Source organism: Passer domesticus, chromosome 22 (genome assembly GCF_036417665.1).
Source record: "Passer domesticus isolate bPasDom1 chromosome 22, bPasDom1.hap1, whole genome shotgun sequence".
NCBI lineage: Eukaryota > Metazoa > Chordata > Aves > Passeriformes > Passeridae > Passer > Passer domesticus.
Genome location: NC_087495.1, coordinates 940,996 through 967,710, shown reverse-complemented (window position 1 = coordinate 967,710; position 26,715 = coordinate 940,996). Strand labels below are relative to the sequence as shown.

Below are 26,715 nucleotides of genomic sequence, written 5' to 3'. Positions count from 1 at the left end.
GACAGGGAAGCATCCAGCTTCTCCTGGCACAGGGAGCAGGAAAACCAGGCCACACCAATGCCCAGAGCCCCACTAGGGATCAGCCACTGTGCACACATGCATGCCCAGAGACGATGCAGCCCTGCATCAGCCCGCTGCAGCCCTCTGTGTTGCTTCCAGACCTTTTTTAACCTATTAAAAAATAAAGACCAAGAAACCACAGTGGGGTTTTGCTCACATCCAAATTATCCTTAGCCGAAGAGGTCTGCAGAGGACTCGGCACATGGACTGCCCCGAGCGGTGCTGAGGCAGAGCAGCTGCAGGGATGATGTGCTGGAGCTGCCTATTGCCTGCAGGGACCCCCTCCCCAAAACACTGCTGTTCCCCAAAATCCAGGGCCTGCTCTCCCCTTTGCTGAGGGTAAGAATCAGTAAGTGAGCCTGTGCCATCACCCCACTCCCCCAGCACATCGCTCTCATCTCCCCAGCTTTTCCTCATGCTGCTGCAGTACTGGCATGGCTGACATAGATCCTCTTCTTCCCCCTTCCCAGGTGGCAGGTCCAGCATTCCTGGGGTGTTCCAGGAACTCCAGAATTCCATACTACATTGTGTCTTACATTCCAGTTTCCCCATGACATGAGGAACATGACTGCAGGATACAGGAGTTACAAGGGGTATTTCAAGCCATGTTGGCTTCATGTGCTTGAGGCCACTTCAGCAAGGACAGGACACACCCCCCACAACCGATTTGACACATCACTAGGCTGTATTCACACACACAAATACACATACGTGTACACTGGATATATCCTCACCACCTTTTCCACTGCCATAAGTCCCGACACACTCTATGGGACATGGTCTGTGGGAAGATAAGGTCCTACACTGTACAGTCACACCAGTGTGCCCAAGAGCTACGGGATACAAACTGGAGCACCCTCACCTCATGCCACCTCCACCCTCACAGAGTGTGCAGTGATGACTGTTCCTACTGCAGACCACCACCTAGTGAAGGTCCCCGTGGTGCTGCTCCTATGAGCTTCCCGATTTGACAGCATCTGCCATGCACTCCTTGGCCTTCGGCTTGCCTGAGCAGAGTCTTTGTGGCTCCAGGCTGCAGAACAGAGACAACAGACACAGCGCTGACCATGAGAGCTCAGCATGACCTGCTCTTCTCCCTCACCCTCATACACGGTGCAAACCCATCCCTACAGGTGTCTGCGCCTCCTCCAACTTCATCAAGGGATTTGGCCACAATGCTGCAGCTGAGCGCTGGGGGCCTGGAACATCCAGCCTCTTGGGATGGTCTGACTGACCACTCTGAGTGGTTCCCAACAGGTGGAGCTGGCTGTTGTACAAAGAGCGGGAGTTGGGTGTTGCCTTCTCACCTTGCGCCGTTTGGCCGCTTGCCGCAGCCTCTTCTCCTGGTCCAGCTGGAGCTGCATCCTCTCCAGAGCCTCTCTCAGCAGAGCCTTCTCTTCTGCCTCTCTGTGGGCTTCATCTTCCAGGGTGGACATCTCCTCCTGGCACCTTTGCAGGGAAGCTTGGCTCTGCCTGTGCAGAACAGGAGGGGAGGATTCTGTCAGTCTTTTTCCGTTACCAGCACCCTGACCCTCAGCTGTGCTCTCCCACGCCTTCCTTGGTCCTGCTGACACCGTCCCTCTGCCCCAGCCGATGCCGCTGCTGTCCCAGGCTCCAGCCACCCAGCACAAGGGAACTTGTCAAGGCTTTCCCAGCTCTGACACTGCTCAACTGTGTGAGGCTGCAGAAGGTACCACGGCAGAGAACTGGGAGGACCTTTCCCCACTCATCTTGACATTTGACTTTTGTACTGTGGCCATAGTACTGGTCCCAGACAGACACAGGACTCAGCAGGGTCATGTCACTTCTTGCCCCAAGCTCCCTGTCACTTGGCATCCAAGGATCAGGTCTTGTTCAGAACCCTGACTTTCCATACCTGAGCTGCTCCACACTTCCCTCATAATCTTTCAGGATTTCTTCTTTCCTTTCCAGGTGAACCTGGAGGTTCCTGATCTTTTTGTACAACAGCTCTAGGGCCTTCTGTCTCTGCAGTCCCACTTCTGCCCTTTTCTCCTGAGGAAGGTACTGCAGAGGCTGCATTCCTGACAGCTCCTTCATCTCCACCAGGCTTCCCAGAGCACCGATTACATCAAGGTACTGTGGGAAAAAGAGGGAATGCATTATTTACCAGGTCTGCTGCATTCCATCACGCTGCTCAGCCATCTGCTTTCTGTCTGCTTTCCTGAGGACACAACAGCGTCCCAAGGAAAGTAGGTTTGCATCTCATTCCCAGCTGCACAGCTCACTGGAACTGGATTGCTTCCTTTTCTAAGATGACTGTTTTCCCTGCTGGGTGTTTCCCTGCATTTTTGGAGGGAAGAAACCCCTCCTTGTGCTACCCATGGACCCCTTCCCTGGCAGCTCCCTCCATTGCTCCCCAGCCTCTCTGATGCACCATGGCATGTTTTGGGGTCCCAGGATGTCCTGACAGACACACAATGTGCTCTGCACCATAGAATAGTTTAGATTAGAAGGGAAATATGAAGATCATCAAACCAACCCCCTCTGCCATGGACAGGGATGTCTTTAATTGGGCCACAAAGCAGTTCATCTTCAACATTCCTGCAGCATCCTGATGTGACATACCTCCAAAATGTTTTCAAAAAACATCTGAACTCTACACATGCTGGGCATGTACACACTCTACATCATTTACCACATCTATCCCTGACGTACCATCTTCTCACCCAAGTCTCTTGCCTCAGCCATTTCCAAGCTCACTGTGCTGTTGGTGATCCTGAATGAGCTCCCATTAGGAACATGGTCAGGAGCCTGCAAAGATAGGGAAAGACCTCTGGAGCCCACTTTGGGCCTTGTTTTTGGTGAAGTGGCCTTGTGCCTCCCTTTCACCCCATGGGAAAACCACCCCAGTATTGCTGTGGTCCTAAGCTTCCCATCCTGCTCAGCCCATGGCATCCCTGGTGCTACTCCAACAGCACCAGGCAATGTGCTGGTCCTGATGGAGCTGCCACCCTCTGCAGGAGCACTGCCTGCTATCCATCAGGCTGCATCTCCCTGACTCCTTAGCATCTCTGAAAACCTATTTCTCCCTTTCCCAGGGCGTACTTTCCAAACAAAGTCACAGGCATTACAAACCACACATTGCCTCCCTACCTTGCCAGCCTTTGGTTTTTCTCCCAACACAGGAGCAGGTTCCAGCTCAAGGCTTCTTTGTTGGACTATTTTCTCTGGTAAGTCTTTCATCCAGACCACCAGTGGCTCTGAATTGCTCTTCACAGCACCTAGAGGCAAAGAAACAGGTGCTAAATTGTTCCACTCTCCACACAACTTTGAGGCTGCCCAGCTCTCCCAGCCTCCCTGAGAGGGTAGGCAGGCCCTGGCACAGGGTGCCCAGAGCAGCTGTGGCAACTTCATCCCTGGAAGTGCCCAAGGACAGGCTGGACAGGGCTTGGAGAAACCTGAGAAAGTGGCAGGTGTCCCATGGCAGGGAGTGGAACAATATGGTCCTTGAAGTCTCTTCCAACCCAAACCATTCCATAGTTCTAGGAGAGCCTTGCTCACCTGAGCACTGTCTCTTCTCCAGCATCTTTACTCTCTCCCGGAGCTCGGCCAAACCTTCTTTTTGGCGCTGGATCGTTTCCTCGTGCCTCAGGCCTCGGCACTTTGCACCGAGCTCAGCCAGGTCTGATGGTGGCTCCTGAAAGAAGACAGGTTCTTGACCAGTCTGCATCTGGCACAGCACAAGCTCAATGTAAACACAGCCTTGCTGCCAGATACCGGGCACTCGGCACAAGAACAAAGGCTGGGGAGCATCTCCATGGATTGGAGGGGTATAAGAGACTTGTCACAGACCTCTTTCCTGCTCTGCTGTGCCATGGTCAGGATATGAACCCTGTAAATGCTCTGGAGAGCCAGGAGAGGGTTGGTGCATAGCTCTGAACAGCCACGTTGGTGTTTTTCCCTTGTCTTTTGCACCACCAGAGAGCATTTGCCATCTACACACAAACACCTGTGGACTTCAGAGACTGTGTCCCAAACACAAACTTGGACATTACTCTCTACATGTGCACTGCCTCTCCCAGCCCCATCCAGATCCCTGCATTACGACAAACGTCCAAAAATCTGTGGTGGGACTAGGGCCACAGGGTGATGACGGCTGCAGACCCCCAGCTCTGGTCTGGCTGCTGTCACCCCACATCTCTGCCTGTCCCGCTCCTGAATGGCACTCCCAGCACGGGGATCTCCCCCTCCCCAGCACAGCATGTGGAGCAGGATGGGCAGTGCCTCCGCCCGCTCATCAGCTGGCTGTGAGTCACGCCGGCCCCCGCAGCCAGCCGGCCTCGCTGGCATGCTGCTGGCTGCCACCACCGCTGAACAGAATGTACAATTCCCACAGTCCCTCCATCTGCTGCTGCCACCACCTGCGAGTTATTCCCTTTTCCAGCCTTGGGAAAATCAAATAGGGATTTGGCACAGGAGAATGAGGAGCGTTTCTTCCTGTCCTGTGCAACAAGCTGCCCTTACTTCTGCACATACAAGCCTAGAACTGTTTCTGCATTACCTGCACAGCCAGCATCCACAGCTTGGCAAGCTGGGAAAAGGAAGGAATGCTTGCATGTTGCTATTCCCTCTAATTGGCAATTAACACAGCCATTAGCACACACAACACTTGGTGGTTCCAAAGTGCTGTGCAAACATCAGCTCATTAACCAGCAGCAGCCTGGTGGGGGCTGTGGGTTCCCTGGATCAGAGGCAGCACAGGCAGCCCTGGCTTGGGAAGGGTGCCCGGCCATCCCACCCTCAGGCCAGTGCAGGGCAGCTCCAGGCTTGGCTCTCACCGTGATGCCAAGAAACACCACGTGCCATCAGTGCTCTTGGCAAACCCACACCTCGGTGCTCTCCGTGAGGACTCACTCTCTGGGAGGCTTCACTCACCTGCACTGGTGTCCTGGGAGCATCCTCTTTGTTTTCCAGTGTTTGCTGGGAAGCATCCTTCAGCACCTGGCAGCGCCTTTGGGCTTGGCTATGTGGAGAGACAAGAAGTTGTGGGACCCTATGATGGGTAAAGGTGACCCAAACAGCTTGTGGAAAGCAGCACCCTGGGCACCCACTGATGACTATCACAGTGTGGGTGGGAACACTTGCTTAGATACAAGTGCCTGAGTGACACATTTACTGGCATGAGCTCCACTAAACCCCGATTTCGGTTCCTGTGTCATGGATTCAGAGCTGAGCTCCATCCTGATACTCTCACACGTGCCTTTTGCTCTGAGGAGAACCCTAAACACCATCAGCTGCTGGGCACACAGAGCGGCATCCATGAAGCCTTGGGTGATGTCAGGGTGTACCTTAATTCTTCAGCTGCTGCTTTCAGGGCCCGATCCTTCTCCTCCACAAGGCTGGACATCTCGGATAGCTTCTCCCTGAGCTGGTTCACTTCCCACTCCCGGTGTTTCAGCTGCCTCTGGCTGTGCTCCAGCTCCACCTTCTGCTCCTCACTCAGCTCCCCTAAGCACAGAACAGCCTCGTGGGATGCTGGCTGACTCATCACCCAGTCCTGGGGGATCTGCAGCTGGTGCACACTCATGGAAGCAAGAATGGGGCTCATGCCTGCAGAGCTCTGCCTTGACAGCTGCCCTCAGATCCTGGGCCATGCCAACAGGACATCCTGGTTTACTAAATCCCAGTCCCTCTGTGGAGGTACAAGCCAGGGCAATTCTTTGCTGTGGCAATTTTCCTTCATACTGAAGGAGGACAGGTCACCAGCATTTTCTGACTTGCATTTTTTGACTCCATACATTCCTCGTGGGCTCTGTCCTTATGTTCACAGCACTGCCCATGGAGGAATCCCAGGCAAGGCTTTCCCAGTCCACTGGCTTAGAGCATCTTCAGCTCCAAGAAGTTCACCAGTGTGATTTTGAGCTCAGTTTTGTCTACCTGCTCCCTCCCTGATTACTCTGCTCTCTCATTGTCACTGCTATTACTTAGCCAAAGATGGGGAGAAATTCACTTTCCCAAAGGGAATAGACTGCCTGCTTTGCCCCCAGCAGGACAAAGCATTGCCTGAGAATTGTGACATTAATTTTCTGTGACCTGTGTGTGCTTGGAGGAGGATGGGGATGATGGCAGCCACACAGTGCACATCACCCACCTCTCATGTCCGACATCCTGGCTCTGGTTTCTGACAGCTCCCTGCTGAGCCTGCTGATGACTACCTTCTTTTCCAGGAGCATGCCCTGCACCACTGCCAGCTTTTCATGCAGTTTCCTAGGAAAGACCAGTGCAGATCTCACAGCCATTGGGAAACCTCATTGCAGGGAGCCCATGCACGCCTTCCTGTGCTGCATTCCTGCTTAATATTTTATTATCTAATTCTTTTTTCACCTGCCTTTTGGTCCCCTGGGGTCACCCTGTGGTGTGGGATTGGCCACATCACTTGCTCTCACCTGGAGCCATCCAGATGGGATGGCAGATTATCACGTGCTATTTGGCATCACTTTGATGCTCTGTGCTCTTAGGATCACTTCAGCCTAGCAAAGGGTCCTATCCCAGACTAAAAAGATCTTGGGACAAGAGGCATTGGACTTCCTTAGGCTCTCCCAAGTGGTCCCTGCCCTTCTCCAAGCATCTCTGATCACCATCAGCGAGTGCTGCTCACCTCAGACAAACATGAGACTCCAAGGCAGGACAAATCTCCAGCCAAGCTCCCGATGCTGAGCTGTGGGCATCACACTGGAGTCCTAAAGGACACAAAAAAATGCCTATTACTTCTTTGTAACACTTACATGCTTGTTGCTTCTGCTACACAAATAATTTCCTTCATGTGGCAGCTCTGAGGACTGTCTTTTTGGGAAATCCATGCCCCCAAGAGCCCAGTTCCAAGGCAAACTGGACAATTCTTGACATCCAGCCTTGACTGGGATTGCTTCTGTCTTGGAGAAGCCCAAAGCATGCCAGTCTTGTAATTTTAGAGGGCAAAGAGCCCTTCTCCAGCAGCAAAGCCCTGAAAAAACCACCAAACAATGAGAAAATGTTCTCCAAAACCACCAAACAATGAAACGGCTTCTGCAGGGCCTCACAGAGCTTGTCCTGCAGGGCAATAACCTTCATTCAACATCTTCCCAATGTTTTGTATAGCAGCAAATTCACTGTCCCATCTCCACACACATTTCATGTTAACCCAGCCAGTTCCTGGTACAGGCACATCCCATACAACCCTCACCTACCTTCCATTTTTTCCACAAGTGCTGCCTTTTCCTCCTCCAGCACCTTCTGCTGCTGAGTGGCCTCTAGCAGCCTGTCCTCTAAAGCCAAGATGGTCAGGGAATGCTGCCTGCTCTGCTCCCTGTATTCTGCTACCTCTTCTTGCAGTTTCTGCCTCTGTAACTCATTTTCCTCCTGGGCAGCCCTGAGCTGTTGGCTCTGCTGGAGCACCTGCTGCTGTAACAGCGCCTGGGAAACAAGATGTGGGAGCTCGGTTGGAAGCACTGGGGGCTTCTTTTGGGATCACCATCAGCATCATCTCTCCTGGATGGTGGTGACAAGACTGGAGGGAAGGATTTCAGGGATGGGGGAAGCCTTGTTCTCCAGCACTGCATCCTCCACCTGCACAGGTTGGTGCAAGTACCTCTTGTGCAGTAATTTTCTTCAGCTCGAGCAAAGCTTCTCTCAGTTTTCCCTCTGTCAGTTCCTGATCCTCTGCCTTCTTCGTGTTTGCCTATCAGAGGAAATTAGAAGTAATTAGGTTAGCCAGGAATCTACCTTTCTTTCTGCAGAGCTGCTCTCTGTGTATTTGGGAGGGACAGGGAAACCCCTTCATCTACTGCTTTGAGCCTCTGGAGCACCACACTACACTTCCCCTTTTCTTCATTCCAGGAGTGAGCTGTTCTGCTTCACCTCCCATGCTCACCTCAGCCATGCTTCTTAGATGGCTTTCCAACTCTTGGATCTTCCTCTGTTCTTCCTCCACAGATTTCTTGCATTTTTCCTTCTCCTCAGTGACAGCGCTTTCCAGAATCTGTGAATCAACAAACCACAGATTCACTTCAGGAAAAAAAAAACCCTCAGCTCCAAGGAGGAAAGCAGCAGGGAGGGTCATTGCTCTGGAGCAGGGGCAGGCGATGGGAGAAAAACTTGGCAGAACACGAGGTAACTCAGTGAAAGAGAGGATGGGAGCACCTGGGGAAAAGCACAGCTGAGAGACTGGGTAGGAGGTGCTTGGCTGCTCCTTGCCTGATTCCTTAGAAAACTGAACACCAGGAAACCACCATTCCCAAGGTGCCAGACACAGAAGCAGACTGGAAACTGTCCTACAAGGCCACCACGATCACAACACACACGGCAAAGCACCCATTTGCACCCCACACCAGAGCCACTGGTGCGATGGCCTGGGCCTCCCTGGGGCTGAGGGGGACTGCTGCCCCCCTGCTCCACAGGAAGAACTTTTTCCAGCCAAAAAGGAGCAAACGGGACCCCAGAGTGGGAGGGAGGGAGGGAGGGAGGGAGAGAAGGCTTGAGAAGAAGCAGTGCAATCTTTCCCTAAGCTCATGGATCATGATGCTCCTTGCATCCCTTTCCCCTGGTGACTGACTGGCAGCTGTGTGCCCTGATGTTACCTGCAGGTGCTTCCCAGATCCACCATGGATGCTTTTGTGAGTTTACATCACCTGGATCCATATGGGAGGATATCCAGTCCCTTGGGACTGCATTCAGTTTGGAGCTAGAGGTTCCTCCTCTTGTTATCCAACACTCTTACAGATATCCGTTTTTCCTGCATAATGTTCCTCTTCTGAAACACCAACCATGTCACTGTACCTGTTTGCTCTCCTTGTCCTTTTCCAGGATAATTTGCTGGATTTTTTTCTGTAAGTCTTGCTCATGTTTTGCTTCCAGCTCCTTTGTGTGCCCCTGCAGCAGCTCTGCCTGCAGCTCCTGGAGCTTCTCTAATTGCTCCTAGAGGGAGACATGGAAGTATTAAAGGAAGTGTGTCAGCAGCAGGGCAGGAGATAAACCTCCTGTGTTCATTCACTCACAAAAAATTCACAAAAGAGATCTCCTCTCCATCCTGCTGCATTAGGGATAAGGACACACTGACAGTGGGCTCTGTCTCCCTTACCTTACATTTTCTCTAGACTCAGGGATCTCAGGTACTGCACATCCCCAGTCTAGGTGCTACACTGGCTTGCTTGGGACTGCCATCATATTTACCCATAGAAAGAGTCCAAATCCACCTGGTTTATGTGCATAAATATTTCTGTACCTGCAACATCTGATTCCTCTGTGCCATCTCCTGACTCTTTTCCAACAAGCTCCCAAGAGCAGCCAACAGCCCTGCAAAAGTCAAGGGAACCTCACTGTGTGGGGTGCTCACACACCATATTATGGATATCCAGGAAAATTTCTTCATGAAAAAGATGGTCAGGCATTGGAATGGGCCACCATTCCTGTGTTCAACAAAATGTGAGGCTGTGGCACTTGGGAACAGTGCTGGCTTAATGGTTGTACTTGGTGACCTTGGAGGTATTTTCCAGCCCTAAAATTTCCATGATTCTGTGATTTTTCTCCCCAAGGAGTGGCTCAGGCTGGACTTTCTCCTCTACATCTGTCTTGCCAGGACATCCCACATTCCCAGGGATGCCCAGCAGGACACAGACCTTTGCCAGAGGTGTGCAGGTCTACCCCTGCGCTGTCCAGGAGCTGCTCTGCACCCTCCAGCCAGGACAGGGGACCACGTGCCATGTCCACCACTGCTGTCCTGATGGCCGAGACAGGGGGATCCAGGCACAACAGCTCCAGCTGCCCCAGCTCCCCTCGCAGGCTGGCACTGCTGCAGGGGCTCCTCAGGCAAGCCTGGAACAAACGGAACCGGTGGGGAACAAGCCAGTCTCCACTGTCAGTGGCCTTCAGGGACTGGCAAATGACACAACATTTCTGAACATCTCAGGCCAGGCTGGGTGGGGCTTGGAGCAACCTTGGCCAGGGGAAGGTGTCTCTGCCCATGGCAGGGGGTGGAACAGGATGGGCTTTATGGAGAATTTGTGACAAACTCCTGGGAACATGAGGACTTAGGGATAATGCTTTGTTTCAGGGTTGTATCTTTACTCTGACCTTTTCTCAGGCCAACAAAACACCCTGTGCCACTATCTCCCAGAGGCCATTTGGTCCTCAGTATTTAAAGAGCTGACCTGGAGCTTCTGCAGGGAGTCCTTGAACACCTCGATGTTTGCAGACACCTCCTTCTCCTTTGCGAGCCTGGAGCTTAATTCCTTCTGCAGACTCTTTTCTCTCTCATGACTTTGTTGCTTCTCATCAGAGATCTGCCTGACCTTCTCTATCACCTGGCAAAAGTGAGTGAAGAAAGAGGAGGATAAGACTCGTACTGTTTTCCAGCTGAGGGGCCAGGGATCATCTCAGAGAGCAACACCTGAGACTTGCTGCAAACTGGCAGCCTTGACAGTCTCCTGGGCTTGTCCTTGTTGCAGACCACTGACTCCCCCCAAGCTTTGAGGAACAAAAAAGAACTGTGTCTCCTTCATGTCATGGAGTGTGGCAGCAGCTCTCTGGCCACAGAGAGAACCACACAACTTTCCCAGGCATCGTTCTGGGAAAACCCGTGAGAAGATCAGAGAAAAGAATGAGAAACAATTCTTATCTTGCTACACCTGGTATTGTGAACATGTGGAATGTGTTATGGATATTTGTTTACCAAAGGGTGGTTTCTTAATCAGCCAGTGGTGATGGTGTTTTCATTAAAAGATCAATTAATTCTACCTGTAGTGAACTAGGGTATAAAAAGAGCAATGGGTTTCTTAATAAAGATTATTGATCAGCCTTCTGTGAATTCATGGAGTCTGTGCCAATTATTACCCAGCCAGGGGCTGGTTTGCTGTAACAATGGAGCAGTGTCATTAACCTGGGACAGCCACAGCCCAAATCCTCCTCTGGAGAAGCCTGGATGCTGCAGCCCTACTGCACATGGAGCAGGCACCAACAGAAGCCTGTTCTGCAGCAGCTGCCTCAAACCACTCAGGCTCTGCAGGCTCTGAACATCTCTGTGAGCTGGTGGCCAAACTCACCTGCTGCTCTGTTACAGGTTTCCCTGTGCTGCCAGCTGCTGATGGAGAAAAGACTTGCATCACTTGGGTCTTGAAGGACTCCAGCTGCAGCAGGGATCAACACATAGAAGCAAACACCACGAATCATTGACAGCTGCTCTGCTGATCACTGATGGTCCATATCTAGTGTGATGTTATCTGCAAAGGGCTGTCCCTGCCCAGAGCAGCATTACCCAGGCACTGAGGAAGGTTGGTGTGGCTCCCAGACAGCATAACTAAGATTAGAGATTCCTTTTCTGTATGCTATTAAACTGCTACATTGTCCATGCTGCCCACACAAATTCTGGATAAGCCTTTTATACTTCACCCAGTGACAAGATAAGTCCCGTGCCAGGGTTTGGTGCTCAGGACTCTGGGTTTCTGTTTCCACAGCATCTTCCCCATGGGAAGCTGCACCCCTGTGCTGCTCACGGCCCCGGTGGTGATGCTCCCATCCCTGCATCCCTACCTGCTCCCCAGCTCTCTGCACGTCAGACCACAGCAGGCGCTCCCTGCGCCCCATCTCCCGCAGCTGCCCCGCCTGCTGGCACCAGGCTGCCTTCAGCTCCTCCTCCACCTGCAACGAGAGCTTTGGCATCTCACAGTGACATCCAAAACCATGCCACGGCCATTTCAACCACTGTTCCCATCAGACGAGTCCAAACGTGCCTTTGGAATACCAGGATACAGACAGCAATCCTGGTTCAGGGAGTGGGCTTCACAGGGACAACCCTTTTGTCTGGGTTTAATCCCTGGGATATTGTCCATCCTTGACTTCCTCACCCAACACCCACACAGGGTGCTCTGCCATCTGTTTTTCTTCTTCCATCAGGGTCCATGGCAGAGCTCAGGACAGTTGGATGTCCTGCCCATCCAGCCTGTGCTCCCAGGGATTGCTGGTCCCTGTCCCACCCCTCTGGGATGATGGCACCTGTGCTCTGTGTGTCCCCTGCAGCCAACAGTACCTTGGTTTTCTCAGCCAGTTGCTTCTGGACACTCTCATGCTTCCGGATCTCCCCCTGCAGCCCCTGCAGCCCCTGCTCCAGCTCCTTGATGCGCTGCAAGAGCCCGGGGAGGGTGGGGGTCTCACCAGGGCAGCTGGGCACTGCCCCTCTGGATGACCTCCACTCATCAGAATGATTTTCTGCCCATCTAACTCACTTTGTTTACTGGAATTATCTTCTAACCTGCATTTACTGTGGTTATATCAGCTTACAAGTGGAATTAATCTGATTTCCCATCACATCCCCCCCAAGCTCCCTCTCCCCCACCCTTCCCTTCACACTGTAAACCAGCATTGCAGATCCAAGAGAGTTTACACTTCCCCAGGTCTTATGCCCATTATGTGCCTTTCAGGACAGGAGCTGAGCTCCAAACAGCTCCCTTACAATGCTCAGTTAATTTTCCCTTGCTGATGCATTCCTGCAGCCACTGCTTACCCAAAATGACTTTTGACTCACATTTCTGCAGGAGATTAGCTCTTGCTCTCTGAGTTCATGCTTTGTTTCTTCTTTAATTCTTGAGCACTAGAAGGAATGGCAACCAAGAAAAATAACCATCAGGGCAGTGATACCATCACTCCTGCTGTGAATGGGACACTGGCACAGGCTGCCCAGGGCAGTGGTCAAGTTGCCATCCCTGTAGGGATTTAAAAGACACTTGGGGACATAGTTTAGTGGTGGCCTTGGTGGTCCTGGGGTAATGGCTGGACTCACTGATCTTACAGGTCCTTTCAAAGCTCAGCAATTCTACGATTCACAAGTCAATCATTGTGATCTCCTGGCACATTGCAGCCAGCACAGTCTGCCCTTATCATGCTCCCAGTGCAGCTCTGCCAGCTGAGGAGGAGCTGCTCATGCAGGGGAACAAACTGCTGCTGCACAAGGCACCTTCTTTAAGGACAAATCCAGGCTGGGCCACAGGGAGTCCCATGGCTCCTCGGGAGGACCTTGGCAGGAATATTTTGTGTGTACAAACAGCTCCTGTGCTCACAGGAGTCCAGGGCACACAGTACCTGATGCAGAGATCCAGCTGGGGAAGGAGACCCTGATCCGTGGGCATCCTGGCACACCCAGACATGGTCATGGGACCATCACCACTGTATCCCAGTGATACAACTGCTACTATCCTCACCAGAGAGAAGCATGACCTTTCTCACTGCTTTCCCACCTTAATCCCCATGTCAAGCATGGGTCATCAATTACTGAGCCCCTAATTAGTGCTACCAACCTTGGCAGAAACCACAGCCAGCTGATTGTCGTTCTCTTGGTTTTCCTTATTTAGTTTTTCAGTCTCTTGCTGAAGTTGCTGGATTTTCTGATCCTTTTGCAGGAGTTCTCTTTGCAGATTGCTCACCAGACCTGAGGAAAAGAACTGTGGTCAGAGGTCACCCAGGTGTGACATTTAGCTGGGATATTGGGAAGAAAATCTTCCCTGTGAGGGTGGGGAGGTTCTGGCACAGGGTGCCCAGAGAAGCTGTGGCTGCCCCTGGATCCCTGGAAGTGTCCACGGCCAGGCTGGATCAGGCTTGGAGCAGCCTGGGACAGGGGAAGGTGTCCCTGCCCATGGGAGGGGGTGGAATGAGGTGCTCTTTAGGGTCCCTTACCACAAGGCACTAGGAATGATTTGTTGCCTGTACAATTTGGCCAATGCTTGCTCCTTATCCAGAGCCAGTCCCAAACTGCTTCATGCCCTGACCCAAAGCTTCAGGGATACAAAACCTGCAGTCAAAGCCTGGTCCCTCTTCAACTTCTCACTTTCCTTCCGCAGCCTCCCGATCTCCAGGTCTCTTTCATGGAGGGAATGGCTGAAAACTTGGTTTGAGCCTTTCTGCAGGTCATTGATCTGCAAAATACAGATTTACCTGTGCTCCTCACCAGAACGTTCATTGACTGCTACAGATCCTTCAGAGAGGGTCATCTGGCACTTGTGGTTTGGTTGGACCACTCCTTAGCATCTTCACATACCATCCTAAATGTGCTCTGGCTGTTCCTGCTGAAATCCTAATGCCAGAGGTGGGAGGGAGGAAGGGAGGGAGGAAGTGGCAGAAGGAAGGAAGGAAGGAAGGAAGGAAGGAAGGAAGGAAGGAAGGAAGGAAGGAAGGAAGGAAGGAAGGAAGGAAGGAAGGAAGGAAGGAAGGAAGGAAGGAAGGAAGGAAGGAAGGAAGGAAGGAAGGAAGGAAGGAAGGAAGGAAGGAAGGAAGGAAGGAAGGAAGGAAGGAAGGAAGGAAGGAAGGAAGTGGTGGGTGGGTGGGTGGGTGGAAGGAAGGAAGGAAGGAAGAAAGGAAGGAAGGAAGGAAGGAAGGAAGGAAGGAAGGAAGGCTCTCACCCTCACTTCCCTTGATTTCAGACACGCAAACCTCTCCTCCCCAAACCTGGGTATTACCCCACAAACACACCTGTACCTGAGAGGTGTTTCCCTGCTCAGGGACTATGGAAGCCTCCAGTACCTGTTCCCTCAGGGCTTTGATCTCCTCTGTTTGGGCTCCCAGCTCTCGGCTGAAGGTGAGCAGCTCCTGGGTCAGCTCAGCCTCGTTCCTCACTGCTGCCTGGGCCAGTTTCTTTGCCATGGCTGCGATCTCCTCCTGTAGGTCTCTCATCACCACATCCTTCCCCTTTAACTGTGTTTCCAAACAAAAAAGGTGACCCAATTCCTTCTCCAGTAGCTTCTCACCCTGCTGGCAGATTCAGGTTCCACTGGTCACTCTGCAGCCACTGAAGCTCCAGACCTCCTGCCCAGGGATACCAACTGAAGGCCATCAGCAAGGGAGCATGTGGGAAGCATCTCTGGCTTCCCACATGCTCCAGCCACCCACTGTCCCCATCCATCTGCTTTGGTGGCAGACCCCACACCCTGCTGGGACTCCTGGTGGGACACAGACATTTGGCAGGATTCACCTGCTCCTCCAAGGACCAGGACAGGGTCCTCACTCCCTCCCTCCCTCTCTCTCTCCTCAGCATTACCTTCCCCTGCAGGAGGAGATCCACCTTGTGAGGCCCCAGGGGAGGGGCTCTCCTCACACTGCTTGCACCATCACCTGAGAAGCTGGCTGAGACTGGAAGAAAGCAAATTATCAGCATGAGAGGTGGCTGCAGGCAGCAAAAATGCTCCCTGCAGCATCCTTTTCCCTTGTCCCAAAACTCCAAGGCAGTGGCCACTATTCAGGGCATGAGTTTACTTCATAACCAGCAGAGAAACAAACAAACAAAAAAAAAGACTGCAAAAAAACTTATACTGCAAACAGTCTGCACAGAAGAGAGCGTTAATTCACCTCTGGGAACCAAAACAGCCTAAAAGCAGAGACACAGCAGAGAGAGGCGACCCTTATTTTTCAGCACTGGCCAGCCCCCAGAAAGCTGTGCTTTTTTGTCTTCCCCCATTAGGGCATGGAGATCCTTGGGCTGTTCTCAAAAAAAAGAGTTTGTGCTACCCTGGCTGTGTGTATCCCCCCTTTGCCCTGAGGTTTCCAGTTGAGCACTGGGACTGCATGGTTCTGCCTCACTGCTTTGTGTTGCTTATGACAGCTCAAAAATCCCAACTCCACAGCAGGAAAAGCACAGCACTGTGCACCAGGCCACAACCTCCATGGCAAATGCCACATTCTCCAGCCCAAACCCTCACCTCTGCCCTGCTCTATCACATACTTTATTTCCAGATGTGTATCAGATACAGATCTATTTTAAAGTGCTTTCACTGGAGACAGCCACTTCAAAGGAGGGGAAAAAAACCACTTTACACAGGAGTCAGGAACAGGTACAGGAGTCAGTGGTGCAGATAAAGTCAGTCATGGCTCTTCTGGGTCCCACACCAGGAAAAAGGAAGAGGAAATGTCCCTCTGCAAGGGCCACAGCATTCCCTTTGGGATGGCACAGCTCCTTTCATCCCTGACCCAAATGCCACCCAGGACCACACACAGATTTTGATCAGCTCCAGGGGACAATGACTTGCACCCAGCTGCTCAACTTGTCACTGCTCTGCTCCAATCAAGTGGCTCTGTGAGGACACCAGGACACAAACGGCTGGTTTTGGCATCATGGAGTACCTGGCCTGACTGCAGAGGTCCTGCTGGAGGTGTCCAGAGAGGTGGCACTGGCTGTGCTCTTGTTCTGGGCACTTGCAGGTCGCCTTGGCAGCACCAGATGGGGCCCGTGGCTAGGGGCTCTGGGGGCCCCACTGCCCAGGGAGTCAGGGGGGAGCTGCCCCTGCAGCGAGGGCAGGCACAGAGGAGATGCAGCAGTCCAGGGTTTGGGCTCTGCAACCACCTGGAGCTGCCCACTCCACCCCATGCGACGTTTCATAGGAGAACAGGGCATCTGTGGTGGGAAAGCACCGAGTTATCTGCAAGATTTTATGAAATATTTTAGCTCTGGATTCACGTGCACTGTGTTGTGGAAAACCTAAGCACAGATCTCAGCAGAAGCACAATTTTAGATTTTTGCCATTTCCATGACGCAAGGATCAGATTTGAATCAGGGCATCCAGATGCTTTGCTGAAACAGAAGAAAATTATTGGGGTTTTCTGCTTTTTGAACTTTTCCCTCTCCATCTGACTGCCCTAATTCTGCACATCATTTGCACCATGCAGCAGCACTCCTTTCACAGCTCTCCTGGCTCACACATGGTCCTATGCCATTTGTTTCTCCCATTCTCCCAGGCAAACCAAAGCCTCTCATTGTGTTCCTGTCTTTGCATCAGCTGACCCTGTCAGACTGGCAATTAGGACACAGTGTGCTGTTCTCCTCAAGAGCAGAGCTTTCCAGGACAGTGGGGACACGCCACCTCCAAGGTCTCAGTGACAAGGGCTGTATTAAACATCTGCCAGCGGGGTCGGACCTGGGTGTGAGTCCCTCAAACCCCCACTGTCAACAGAGCCCCAGAGCCCAGTGCAGGCTCCCTGCACCTCCAGCACCTTCCCTTCTCCCAGGGCACATCCCAGCCCTGCTGCTTTGCTCCTGCTGCTTTGCTCCTGCTGCTGCCCATGGCGCTGGCTCCCAGCAGAATGGCACAAAAACCTGACAGAGTGCCTGTGAGGGCAGGCAGGGTGTGATTCCCAGCTGGGTGTGCTTCTCTGCACAGCACCTTCTCTCAGACTCAGAGGAGCAATCCCTCCCTTGTCAGACGCTTCACAGCGAGGTGGTTCCCTCCCTGCAGGCAGCAGGGTCAGGCTGCAAAGCTGCCCCTCCAAAGGGGGATCCCAGGGTGAGGAAAAGGCACCCCATGGACAGGCTCTGCATTGTTGTACAGACCCAATTCTGTGCTCACCTGCCTTTGGGAATTCAACTGCTCGCTGCTCCAGCACGATCTAGCTTTACCTAGGCAGCATCTTGGACTTTTCAAGAGCCAAAACAATAAAAATATTACTGGGGATTATCCATTCCTCTATGTTTTATTTGAAACCCAGCTCCTTTCTTGTTAAGTGGCTTAAGAAGGAACATAAAATGCAAATAGAGGGAAAGGACATTTTCCAGGTCTTCCTTTGCTAATGCATCTCTGTCCCGTGCTTTTCCATTTTCCTACCGACCTGCCTGAGTTTCTTCAGCAGGGGGAGCTCCAGCTTTTAATTTCTTCCTCCCCCGTGACAGGAAAGATGCGTGCTAATGTCTTGACAAATAATTTGATGCGTGAAGGTATGGGTGTTGATGTCTTTGAAATGGGTCTTAATGCCTCTGTTGACTTTGGGCAGGTTTGTTGCAGAGCCCAGACAGCTCGGCTCCTGAGATAGGCAAGGGTCTGCACAAACCTGAACTCCTGAACTTTGTGGTAAAACAGTAGGTTCAAGGGGGAAATATATGGTAGCTGGTTCGGGAAGGCTGTACTTTCCCAGTACCCCGGCCAGTGGGAAAAGGAAGAGGGCAACATGCGGCCGGGAGTTAGGATAAAAGGCCGTGCCTTCCAAAACCCCGAGAGAGAGAAAACCCCAGGGGCACGTGCCCCAGTGGACTCTCGCCCTTTATTGGGAGAATAATTTATCTGGGAGATGAATTGGGAGAATTATTTATCTGAATAAAGACGAAGGACTCCTCTGTCTCCTTTTTGGACATAAACCTCTGGCGTTTGTGGGTTTTCCTGACGCTCACCTTTGGCACCTTTCCTCAGGATCTCCAGATGAGCTGGGAGCGAGTTCCTGCTTCTGGAGCCCTCCCTGAGCATCAGCACCCACCCACCGACCTTCCCCGGGCACCTTTCCCTGGACATCCCCACCCACCCTTGCCCGGGCATCCTTCCAGGGCCATGGCATCCACCTTTCCCTGGGCATCCCCACCCTACCTGGGCAGCCCCATCCAGCACCAGCTCGAAGGATGCTCCCGCAGTGCCAAAGCTCAGGATGTCCCCCGGCCTCACCCTGACGGCAGCGTTTTGGACCTGGCAGCTGTTGACAAAGGTGCCGTGGGGGGAGTTGAAGTCATGAAGGATGAAGCTGTTGTCTGAGGCGGAGAATTCCAGGGCTGCATGGCGGTCTGCGACCCCTGCAGACTGGGAGCAGGCAGGGGACAGGAAGGGAACGCTGCTGGAGGTGGCTCCAGGCTCATTCCTGCGTTGCCAAGCCCCTTTTCTGGCCGTCAGTCCCAGCACAAACTGGTACCTCCACACTTTGCACGGAGGGCTCCAGCACATCCCTTCCCTCCATCCCCCTCCCGGTTTAGGATGCTCACTCTCAGCTGCCTTGGCCCTACCTGCAGGACGATGTCAGCCCCTCTGTGGCTCCCGATGGTCGTGGTGTAGGATTTCAGCTGGAAACACCCCCCCGAGCTCTTCAGGAAAGCTCGCATTGTTGGCAAGGCTTGCACCAAACAAATAAGTCCTCAGTCAGCAATTCCCCCCCGCAACACACAACCCGAGCCACGAGTGGCTCCACCAGCTCAAACACTGAACACTGTACAAAATGACCCCAAAAGCGGCCGTGTCCCAGCTGGCAGTGTGGCTGCAGTAGCCTTGGAAACGTCGGCCACGCCGGAGCCTGCTGCTGCCTGCCTGGGTGAGTTTTTCCTCTTCGATTTGTTTAGTTTGTTTTTTTTTTCCCTTCTTTTTCCAAGCAACTGTCCCGGCAGCACAACACAGCTCCGTGCTGGCGTGGCCACAGCGATCCCGTCAGCTGGGGACACACGTGGGAATGTGTATCCCAAACCCCTCAGCGGCCCTGCCACCTGCCAGGACTTTTTGTCTTTATTTTACTTTTTTTTTTTTTTTAATTTTTATTTCATGTCATGCTAACACACACACAGAAACAGGTCTTGCAACCTCAGGGAAGGGGATAAACATTGCTGTCAGGTGGATGCTGTCACCCTTTAGCACTTTGCCATCAATATTCCTTGGTCCCAGGCTTCCACACCCCCTTTTTCGACAGAATAGAAAGGAAAGACACCCACTTGCCACCAACACCCCCCGGTTTGCCCTCACCAGTCCTGCAAGATTTCTTTGTGCTCCTTTCTAAGGTAGAAGAAGCACATTTGGCAAATCAGAGCTTCTCTGAAAACTTCTACCAGTTTTGTCCTGTCACTCTGTGCTCTTGTATTAATCTGTATTGAAACTGATGTCAAATTCTACTCTCAAATGACATAAAGACTCCCAAATGATATAAATAACAAATACAGTTATTTGCTTTCGATTTATGTATTAACTTTTGCTTTGCAAGGTACAATTGATCACAAAAATCCTGATATAGTACAATTTGAAATTACTGCTTTTGATATAATATAATCTGTCAGTTTATGCATACACCATATAGATTTTATAAATAGTAGTGTAATACATCCTATCTTAGACAGTAATATAGTGGAGACTGAAATGCTAAAATGCTTTTTCATGTAACTAACTCAGAAAATGGTGTGAAATAATTGTGGGTGATTTCCCACATTTGGGAAAATCAGCTCCCACATTATCATCTTATCTTATCTTATCTTATTGACAAGATAATGGAAACAAAAAACAGAGCACCAAAAAAAGAGAATAATTTATTGATCCCTCATTATCAGGGAGTAAAAATACAAAAGGATGGAACCACAAGAAGAAATAAAATATATTGGTTTAATCTACAAGAAGGCATGAAGACAAGTCAAAGATTAAAACCAACCAAAAGGACAAGTAAACTCAAAGGAATGTTTGAATATGTATAAACTCTTATAAATATGCTTGTACCCCCTGTACTGTAACAGCATATAGAGAACATGTTGCTAAGTTAACCATGTGCTTTTGGCAAATAGCCAAGCACCCCAGCACTGCATTTTATCCCTTTTATCCCTTATTAAACTTTTATAAAATTTTAAACTAGTGAGCTGTCACATGAATAAGCTGCACAGAAGTGTATCTGAGGAAGTGTAACTGAAAATAAGTGATGCTATGATATTGTAATAAAGATTTTTCTTTTTCTTCTTTCTTTGCTGTGATTACTCTTTTTTTTTTGTGTTTTTTGTTGACTTTGTCTGGGTCTCACCCTCTCTCTTTTGCTCACTCCCCTGGGTCTCTCTCTGCCATCTTTGTCCTGCTCCCTCTCCACCTCTCTCTCTCTTTTCTTCTCTTTCCTCTTTGCTTTGCCCCTTTTGCTCTCTCTTTTGTCTCTTCTTACTTTCCTGTCTCTCTGCTTGTTTTCTCTCTTCCCTCCATCTCAGATACTCTGTCCTGTACCTTTTACAAAGGATAAACCCCCACACACAGAAGTAGAGGCTCGCCACCAGCTGCAGTTGTGCAGTGCACCTGGACAGCATCTGAGCATCAGATGGCAGTCAGAGGTTCAGCAAATCCTAGTGTTATAGGTACGTATTATAATATTAACTTTTTGTAAATATTAAAATGGATTTTATATGAGTAGTGTTAAAGTAACTTTGTTATAAAGATATAGTTTTATTTCTGGTATTAATTAAGCTTAGACATAGTAGTGAAATAGCTGGTGTAAGTATGCTTGTGTTAAAATGCCTGCTTGGGTGGGATAACATCCAATGAACACAGGATGAAGACACCTGTACAGATGTGCCAACTATCAGCACTCACCACTGAAGGCAGTGTGGGCCAGGGCCCAAAAACTCGAGGTGATATAAAGGACTAAAACCACAACCAAGGAATACCCATGCTCTAAAAAGGTGGCTCCAAGGAAGAGATATGCTAAACAATTCTTAGATAATTTAAACTAGTTTGGGAAAAAGTTTACTATGCATAAGGGTCTATGAATATGCAACAGGCTGACATAAGGGAAAAGGTATTTAAGGGGTATCCCCGAAAATAACACTGTGCTCTTGGGCCATAATCCTTGCTTTACTGTCTTTGTCTCCTATTGTCCTTTATTAAACTTTTTATGTTTTCACGGGAGAATAAACAGGAATTTTCACAGGAATGTTTTTCACACTAGAATCCCTGAATCCTGGGTTGGAAGGGACCTGAACTATGACCTGCTTCCAGCCCCTCCCTCCTGCCATGGGCAAGGACAGCTTCCACTAGACCACGTTGCTCAAAGCCCCATCTAACCTTGCCTTGAACATTTCCAGGGTTTCTCCTCTCACAGCTTCCTTGGGCAGTCTGTGCCAGTGCCTCACCACTACCACAGTAAAGGATTTCTTCCCAATATCTATTGGAAACCAATCATCTTCTATCCTAAAGCCATTTCCCCTGTTTTATCACTACCTGCCCTTGTTGGAAGCCCTTCTCCAACTCTCTCACAGCCCCATGGGTCAATGGAAGGCCACAACAAGAAGTCCTGGAGCCTTCCCTTCTCCAGGCTACACAACCCCAACTCTCTGGTCCTGCTTCTATAGCAGAGGTGTTCCTTCCCTCAAATAATTTGTTGTCCTTTCCTTCCCCTCACATTGTTCTCCCTGTGACAAGAGCAGCCAAGTAGCAGTACTAAATTTTGATAGTTTTTGATGCCTCTCGGCATTAAATGATGAACTTAAGATTTAAAATGTGTTCCATTTATAGAACTCTAAAAAGGCTTCTGTCTTCAGACAAGCAACAGTAATATTCCTAAAAAATGACATCAAGACAAATAAGAAGAGTTGTTAATTAGAAGGTAGGATAAGTAGGGAGAAGATTTAAATTGACAGTAAATGTATTATTATGTCTAAAATTAGATATTATCTGCATATTTAAAGCCTTTGAATTTGCTTTTCTGTTATTAATTTAAAAAAATAATTATTTTTTGTATCCTGGAGATCTTTCTTCCAGGCATTTGATGCACAGGAAAAAGAGGCCAAAGAAGCAAAAGAATGTGCTAACACTGCAGATGTGGACAAACAACTTGCTCTTCAGAAGAAGAAGGAAGTGGAAAATAAGTTAAAAAACCTGCAGGAGCAATTAGCTGCTTGACTGTTTACTACCTTGTGTGAAAAACTATGGAGAAATTAAACAGATATCTTTGTTAAAGCTATGTTCCTTACAAAACTGGCTGCACTTAGAAACAAGATGAGGTGAATTTCTTGTGCATAACAGTGTTTGGCCAATTGCAACTGGCAGTTCAGTAGTTTACTATTTATGCTAAATTTAATTTCAAACAGCAACAAGTCTTTATTTTCTGACACAGCAGATGCTATCAGAACAAACTACAGGTGCTTCACAAGAATTCTTGGGGTGATTAAAAAAAAAAGATTTAAAGCCAACTTCTCCCTCCAACATTGTGGTCAGTTCCTAAGTAAATACAAATAGTTGCCCTAAATAAATGAGAACGGTTCCATGCTTTTCACTTGTTTAGAAGGTGGGTGGTGAGGTTCCCTGCCAGGGTTTGATGTCAGAGAGGCCAATACAGACTTGGAGCATGGAATTATGGACATTAAAGGGACTTTTGGAGATCCTCCAGTCCAAGCCCTCGTTCAAACCTGAGCAGATTGGTCAGGGCCTTTCCCAGTGGTGTCTTGAGTCTCTCCAATGATCAACAGTCCACCACCACTAAGGACAACCTGTTCCAGTGTTTGACCACGCTCATGTAGAAAAAGCTTTTTCTTATGTCTGTAAGCAATTTTTCTATTTTAATTTGTGCCTGATGCCTCTTTTCTCACTGGATACCTCCCAGAACAGTCTGGCCCTGTAATGTTTTACTCCCTCCCACCAAGTATTTATGCACACTGGTTAATTAAGATGCCACCTCCCAGTCCTTCAGCCTCTTGCATGTCAGATACTCATCTCTTCATCACCTTGGTGGCATTTTTCTGTATCTCACCTTCTCTCAAATCCTGTCGCAGTTTATCCAAAATTCAGAATGTTCTTTCACTGAAGGATTGAGGTCATTTCTCAGGATTCTCAAGGCTGGGAATGTGAGGTGCCACTGGGAGCACATCAAGGAAGGTGAAAATATCCATCCACTGCTCCAGGCACCACACTTCAGGCTCTGATGGGCACATCTTGGTGTCACTGCTGTTCTCCCTGTGATCTCAAAGAGCAGTGATGCCACATATGACACCACTTCTTGCTGGTGTGTTTTGATGCTTTTGTCCAGACAAAAAACTCAAACCAAAACAAAAAACAACAACAAAAAACCCACAACCAAACATACATCACCCCCCCAAAAAAACACCCCAAACCAACTAACCAAAAAAACAGACATCCCCCCCAAAAAAAAAACCCAAAAAAACCCACAAACACACACACACAAAACTCCTTTCACTCCTAGGACAGTCTGCCATTTGCCATTCCCCAGTACCCACCCGAGTTCACCAGTGGTGATTCTGTCTCAGTGCCCCTCCTGCCCAATGCCATCTGTGCCAGTATGAACTGCAGCCTTGGGAAAAAAACCCACAAGTTCTCTTTAGAAGAATTTAAAATATGATTTAGATGTTTCTAGGTCCTCATATAGAAAGTGGATATGTTAAATAAAACACAACTATATTTGCATTTTCAAACACACTTTTCTGTCCTAAAATAAGACATCTTTTAGGTATCAATGTATTTTTTTTGCACCTGTGCAGTCTATGATAAAGACTGATGTTTGAAGCTTGACAGCATTTTGGTCTAAACAAACTTTTTAAACATACAGGTTGTTTTTATTTTTTTTGTTTTGTTTTGTTTTGTTTTTTGGTTTGACTTTTTTTGTTTGCTTCATTTGTTTGCCTTTTTTTTAACAGTGACCAGATGAAAGAATAATGTGTAATTATAGTTTGAAATGGTTATCTTTTTTAAAAACAAACAATTACTTTGAACACTGGTTTACTGTATTCATCTTCTTCCATTCTGCAACATTGTACTCACAAAAACATGTAGAAATATTGAAGTGAAATTTTTGCTTTGGTATATGACAAGAAACCAGCTTAGGCCCCTTTGTGCTGACCACATGCAGCTATGTGGCATTTTTTGCCCTGAAATGGAAGTATGGTTTGTGCTGCCTTGTCACAGTACAGTTCTTTGTGTGCATTGTGGTACATTTACCTATGGCCTAGGGCTGGTTTTGTGTGTGTTTTTTTTTTTTTTCAATTTTTGTTTTGTTTTCTTTTCAATTTTTGTTTTGTTTTGTTTTCTTCTGTACAAAAGCCATATTTTTCTAATCTCTCAACACCAAAAAAAAAAATAAAAGGAGCACTTACAGTGCAAATCATGGCATTGACCCTCAGAGTTTTTATGTGCTGCATTTTTAGAGACAATGAACTAATATGCATGATCTGTTGCTTTTTGAGGTTGTAGGATGTTTTGTTTTATAACAATGAGACCTGAAAATAGTGATGAGTGTGCTGAAAACTTTGCAGGTCTTCCTTCTAAGTTTCTTCAGTGCTGAATTACAGACACATTTCAAAACTATCAAAAAAACATTCTGTGGAAACACACATACCAAAGATATGTAAGATATGTGTGAAACTCTCAGCCTTGCAATAAATACAGACAAATTCTTCTGTAATCACTTGAAACACACATTACCATACAGAGCAGTCATATGAAAATAATACAGCTGTTCTTCACAAAATCGTTTTTCTGAGAAATTATAAGCAAAGGTTTTTTTCTATTTTATTGAAGCAAGTTAACTGCTGGTACAAATAAAAATGTACTTTTACGTGAGTACTTCAAAAGAATGAAATACAGGCAGTGGAGCAGAGACAACTGTTTGGAAGAGGTCAGAAGTGAAACCAGACATTTACAAGTATTTGTTCTTATCCCATAAATATTCTCTAGAAACTGGACAAATGAAAGTTAAATTTTAGCATCAGTACAGTATGGTAACTTGCTGTATTCACAGAATGCCCAAAAGCAAACGAAACAGATTTTCAATAGATTTTGATATTTGAAAATGTTCTGTGTTACCTATATGCAAGGACATAATTTTTAATGAGAATGCTATTCTGTTGTCACAATTATTTCAGCCTGAGGAAAAATTGATTAAGGTTGTGCTTTTCAGGGGTTTTAGAGTCAGGAGCTGCAATTTAACCAGGAGCAGGCTAACCACTGACAGATGCCAAGCTGCATGTTATAGGCTTCTTATTGGTCTTCTTTGAATAGCAGATTAGGAGACACACTTGGTTTGTTGTATGTTGCCATTTAGAGAATCCTAGTATTAAATATAGTATTAAATACTACTAGTGTTAATACATAGTATTAAACACTAGGTATTTAATACTAATACTAAATTTAATTAATTTATATTAAATATGAATTAAGTATGTTAATATTTATTTAACATTTAATATTCATATCAACTTATTCAATATTTATAATGTAATAGCTATCCACATATTTACTATAATATTTATAATAATATTACAAATATATAATATTACAAATATTTAATACTAAATATTTAATACTAATTAAATAATAATACTAATTAAACAAGTAATACTAATTTAATACTAATTACTAATTCTAATTTAGTACTAATACTATTAAATACCTAGCATTAAATACTTACTAGTAATAAACACTACTGTCACAGTGTGCTTGTGTAGATCTGGACATCATCAGGCCCTAAATAAATATGGAATTTCTGCTCATATTAATTTATGCATTAAAAAGTGTAAAGTTTCTCATTTTTGTACATGAAGTACTACTAATTTATATACTAACTGACTTCAAAATAAGAATATGTCTATTATATACAATATTTTAGAATATAAGAAATTATCATTATAATTACATAGGGTTTGGAAATATAAACATAACTTTTCTATATGTAAATTAAATAATAAAAGGTTTGAAAATGTAAGAGATAATTTATTTGAAGGAAATAAAAATAGTGTGTGCTTACCACACTGCCCCTCATGTTCTCATTGTGGCTCAGGGTCCTCGTCCCTGACACCCCTTCCCTGTTGCTCTGTCCTTTTAGCTGTCTGTCCTTTTAACCTGTCCTCCATGCCTCTTTCATGATCCCTCTTTTTTATTCTCTGCTGCTCCATTGTGTTCTCTGTACCATTTTATCTTACTGTATCTTTCTGTCCTGTTCCCTGCCCTTATTATTTTTGAATCCCTGTATGTTGTGCTGCCTATTCATTTTGTTTTCTGCACCTCCATCCTGGCACCCTGTCCTCATTTTCCTTTCCCTGGCCTGCTCCCACTCCTCCTTCTGCCTGTCCTGCTCCCTGCTGTGCTTCCAGGCACAATTCCCCAGCTGGGGCAGGTGGTGCTGCCGTCACCCGAGGTGGTTTGCAGGGGGATTAGCAGCACTGGGTGAATGCTTGGACTTGGATCATCTCAGAGTTCTCCC

General features: G+C 48.2%; 1 protein-coding gene and 2 long non-coding RNA genes across 22 annotated transcripts in view; 1 reads left to right on the top strand and 2 right to left on the bottom strand.

Moving 5' to 3' along the window:
• Positions 1-19,029, bottom strand: part of LOC135285229 (EF-hand domain-containing protein D2) — a 24,286-nt gene extending 5,257 nt beyond the window's left edge. For 2 of the 20 annotated variants that reach the window (XM_064397288.1, XM_064397289.1), the window contains exons 1-29: positions 18,788-19,026; positions 18,381-18,587; positions 16,156-16,426; positions 15,077-15,168; positions 14,563-14,790; positions 14,081-14,116; positions 13,835-13,958; positions 13,344-13,474; positions 12,575-12,640; positions 12,080-12,172; positions 11,584-11,703; positions 11,097-11,180; positions 10,206-10,358; positions 9,675-9,870; positions 9,281-9,351; positions 8,836-8,973; positions 7,931-8,038; positions 7,649-7,738; positions 7,248-7,473; positions 6,680-6,761; positions 6,173-6,288; positions 5,370-5,529; positions 4,957-5,044; positions 3,583-3,718; positions 3,175-3,302; positions 2,737-2,832; positions 1,937-2,157; positions 1,368-1,533; positions 923-1,093 (exon numbers count right to left, since the gene is read on the bottom strand). In XM_064397288.1, the coding sequence (XP_064253358.1) occupies positions 968-1,093; positions 1,368-1,533; positions 1,937-2,157; positions 2,737-2,832; positions 3,175-3,302; positions 3,583-3,718; positions 4,957-5,044; positions 5,370-5,529; positions 6,173-6,288; positions 6,680-6,761; positions 7,248-7,473; positions 7,649-7,738; positions 7,931-8,038; positions 8,836-8,973; positions 9,281-9,351; positions 9,675-9,870; positions 10,206-10,358; positions 11,097-11,180; positions 11,584-11,703; positions 12,080-12,172; positions 12,575-12,640; positions 13,344-13,474; positions 13,835-13,958; positions 14,081-14,116; positions 14,563-14,790; positions 15,077-15,168; positions 16,156-16,426; positions 18,381-18,587; positions 18,788-18,883 (3,849 nt within the window). In that variant the 5' untranslated portion in view covers positions 18,884-19,026 and the 3' untranslated portion in view covers positions 923-967. The other 18 variants (XM_064397290.1, XM_064397292.1, XM_064397291.1 and 15 more) reach the window with 18 other exon arrangements.
• LOC135285271 (uncharacterized) lies at positions 18,953-23,981 on the top strand. The gene is made up of 3 exons (XR_010350211.1): positions 18,953-19,089; positions 20,720-20,863; positions 22,253-23,981. It is a non-coding gene; the product is annotated as an uncharacterized LOC135285271 (long non-coding RNA).
• On the bottom strand, positions 23,324-26,715 carry LOC135285270 (uncharacterized). The gene is made up of 3 exons (XR_010350210.1): positions 25,924-26,715; positions 23,738-23,811; positions 23,324-23,456 (listed from the first exon to the last, which is right to left on the bottom strand). It is a non-coding gene; the product is annotated as an uncharacterized LOC135285270 (long non-coding RNA).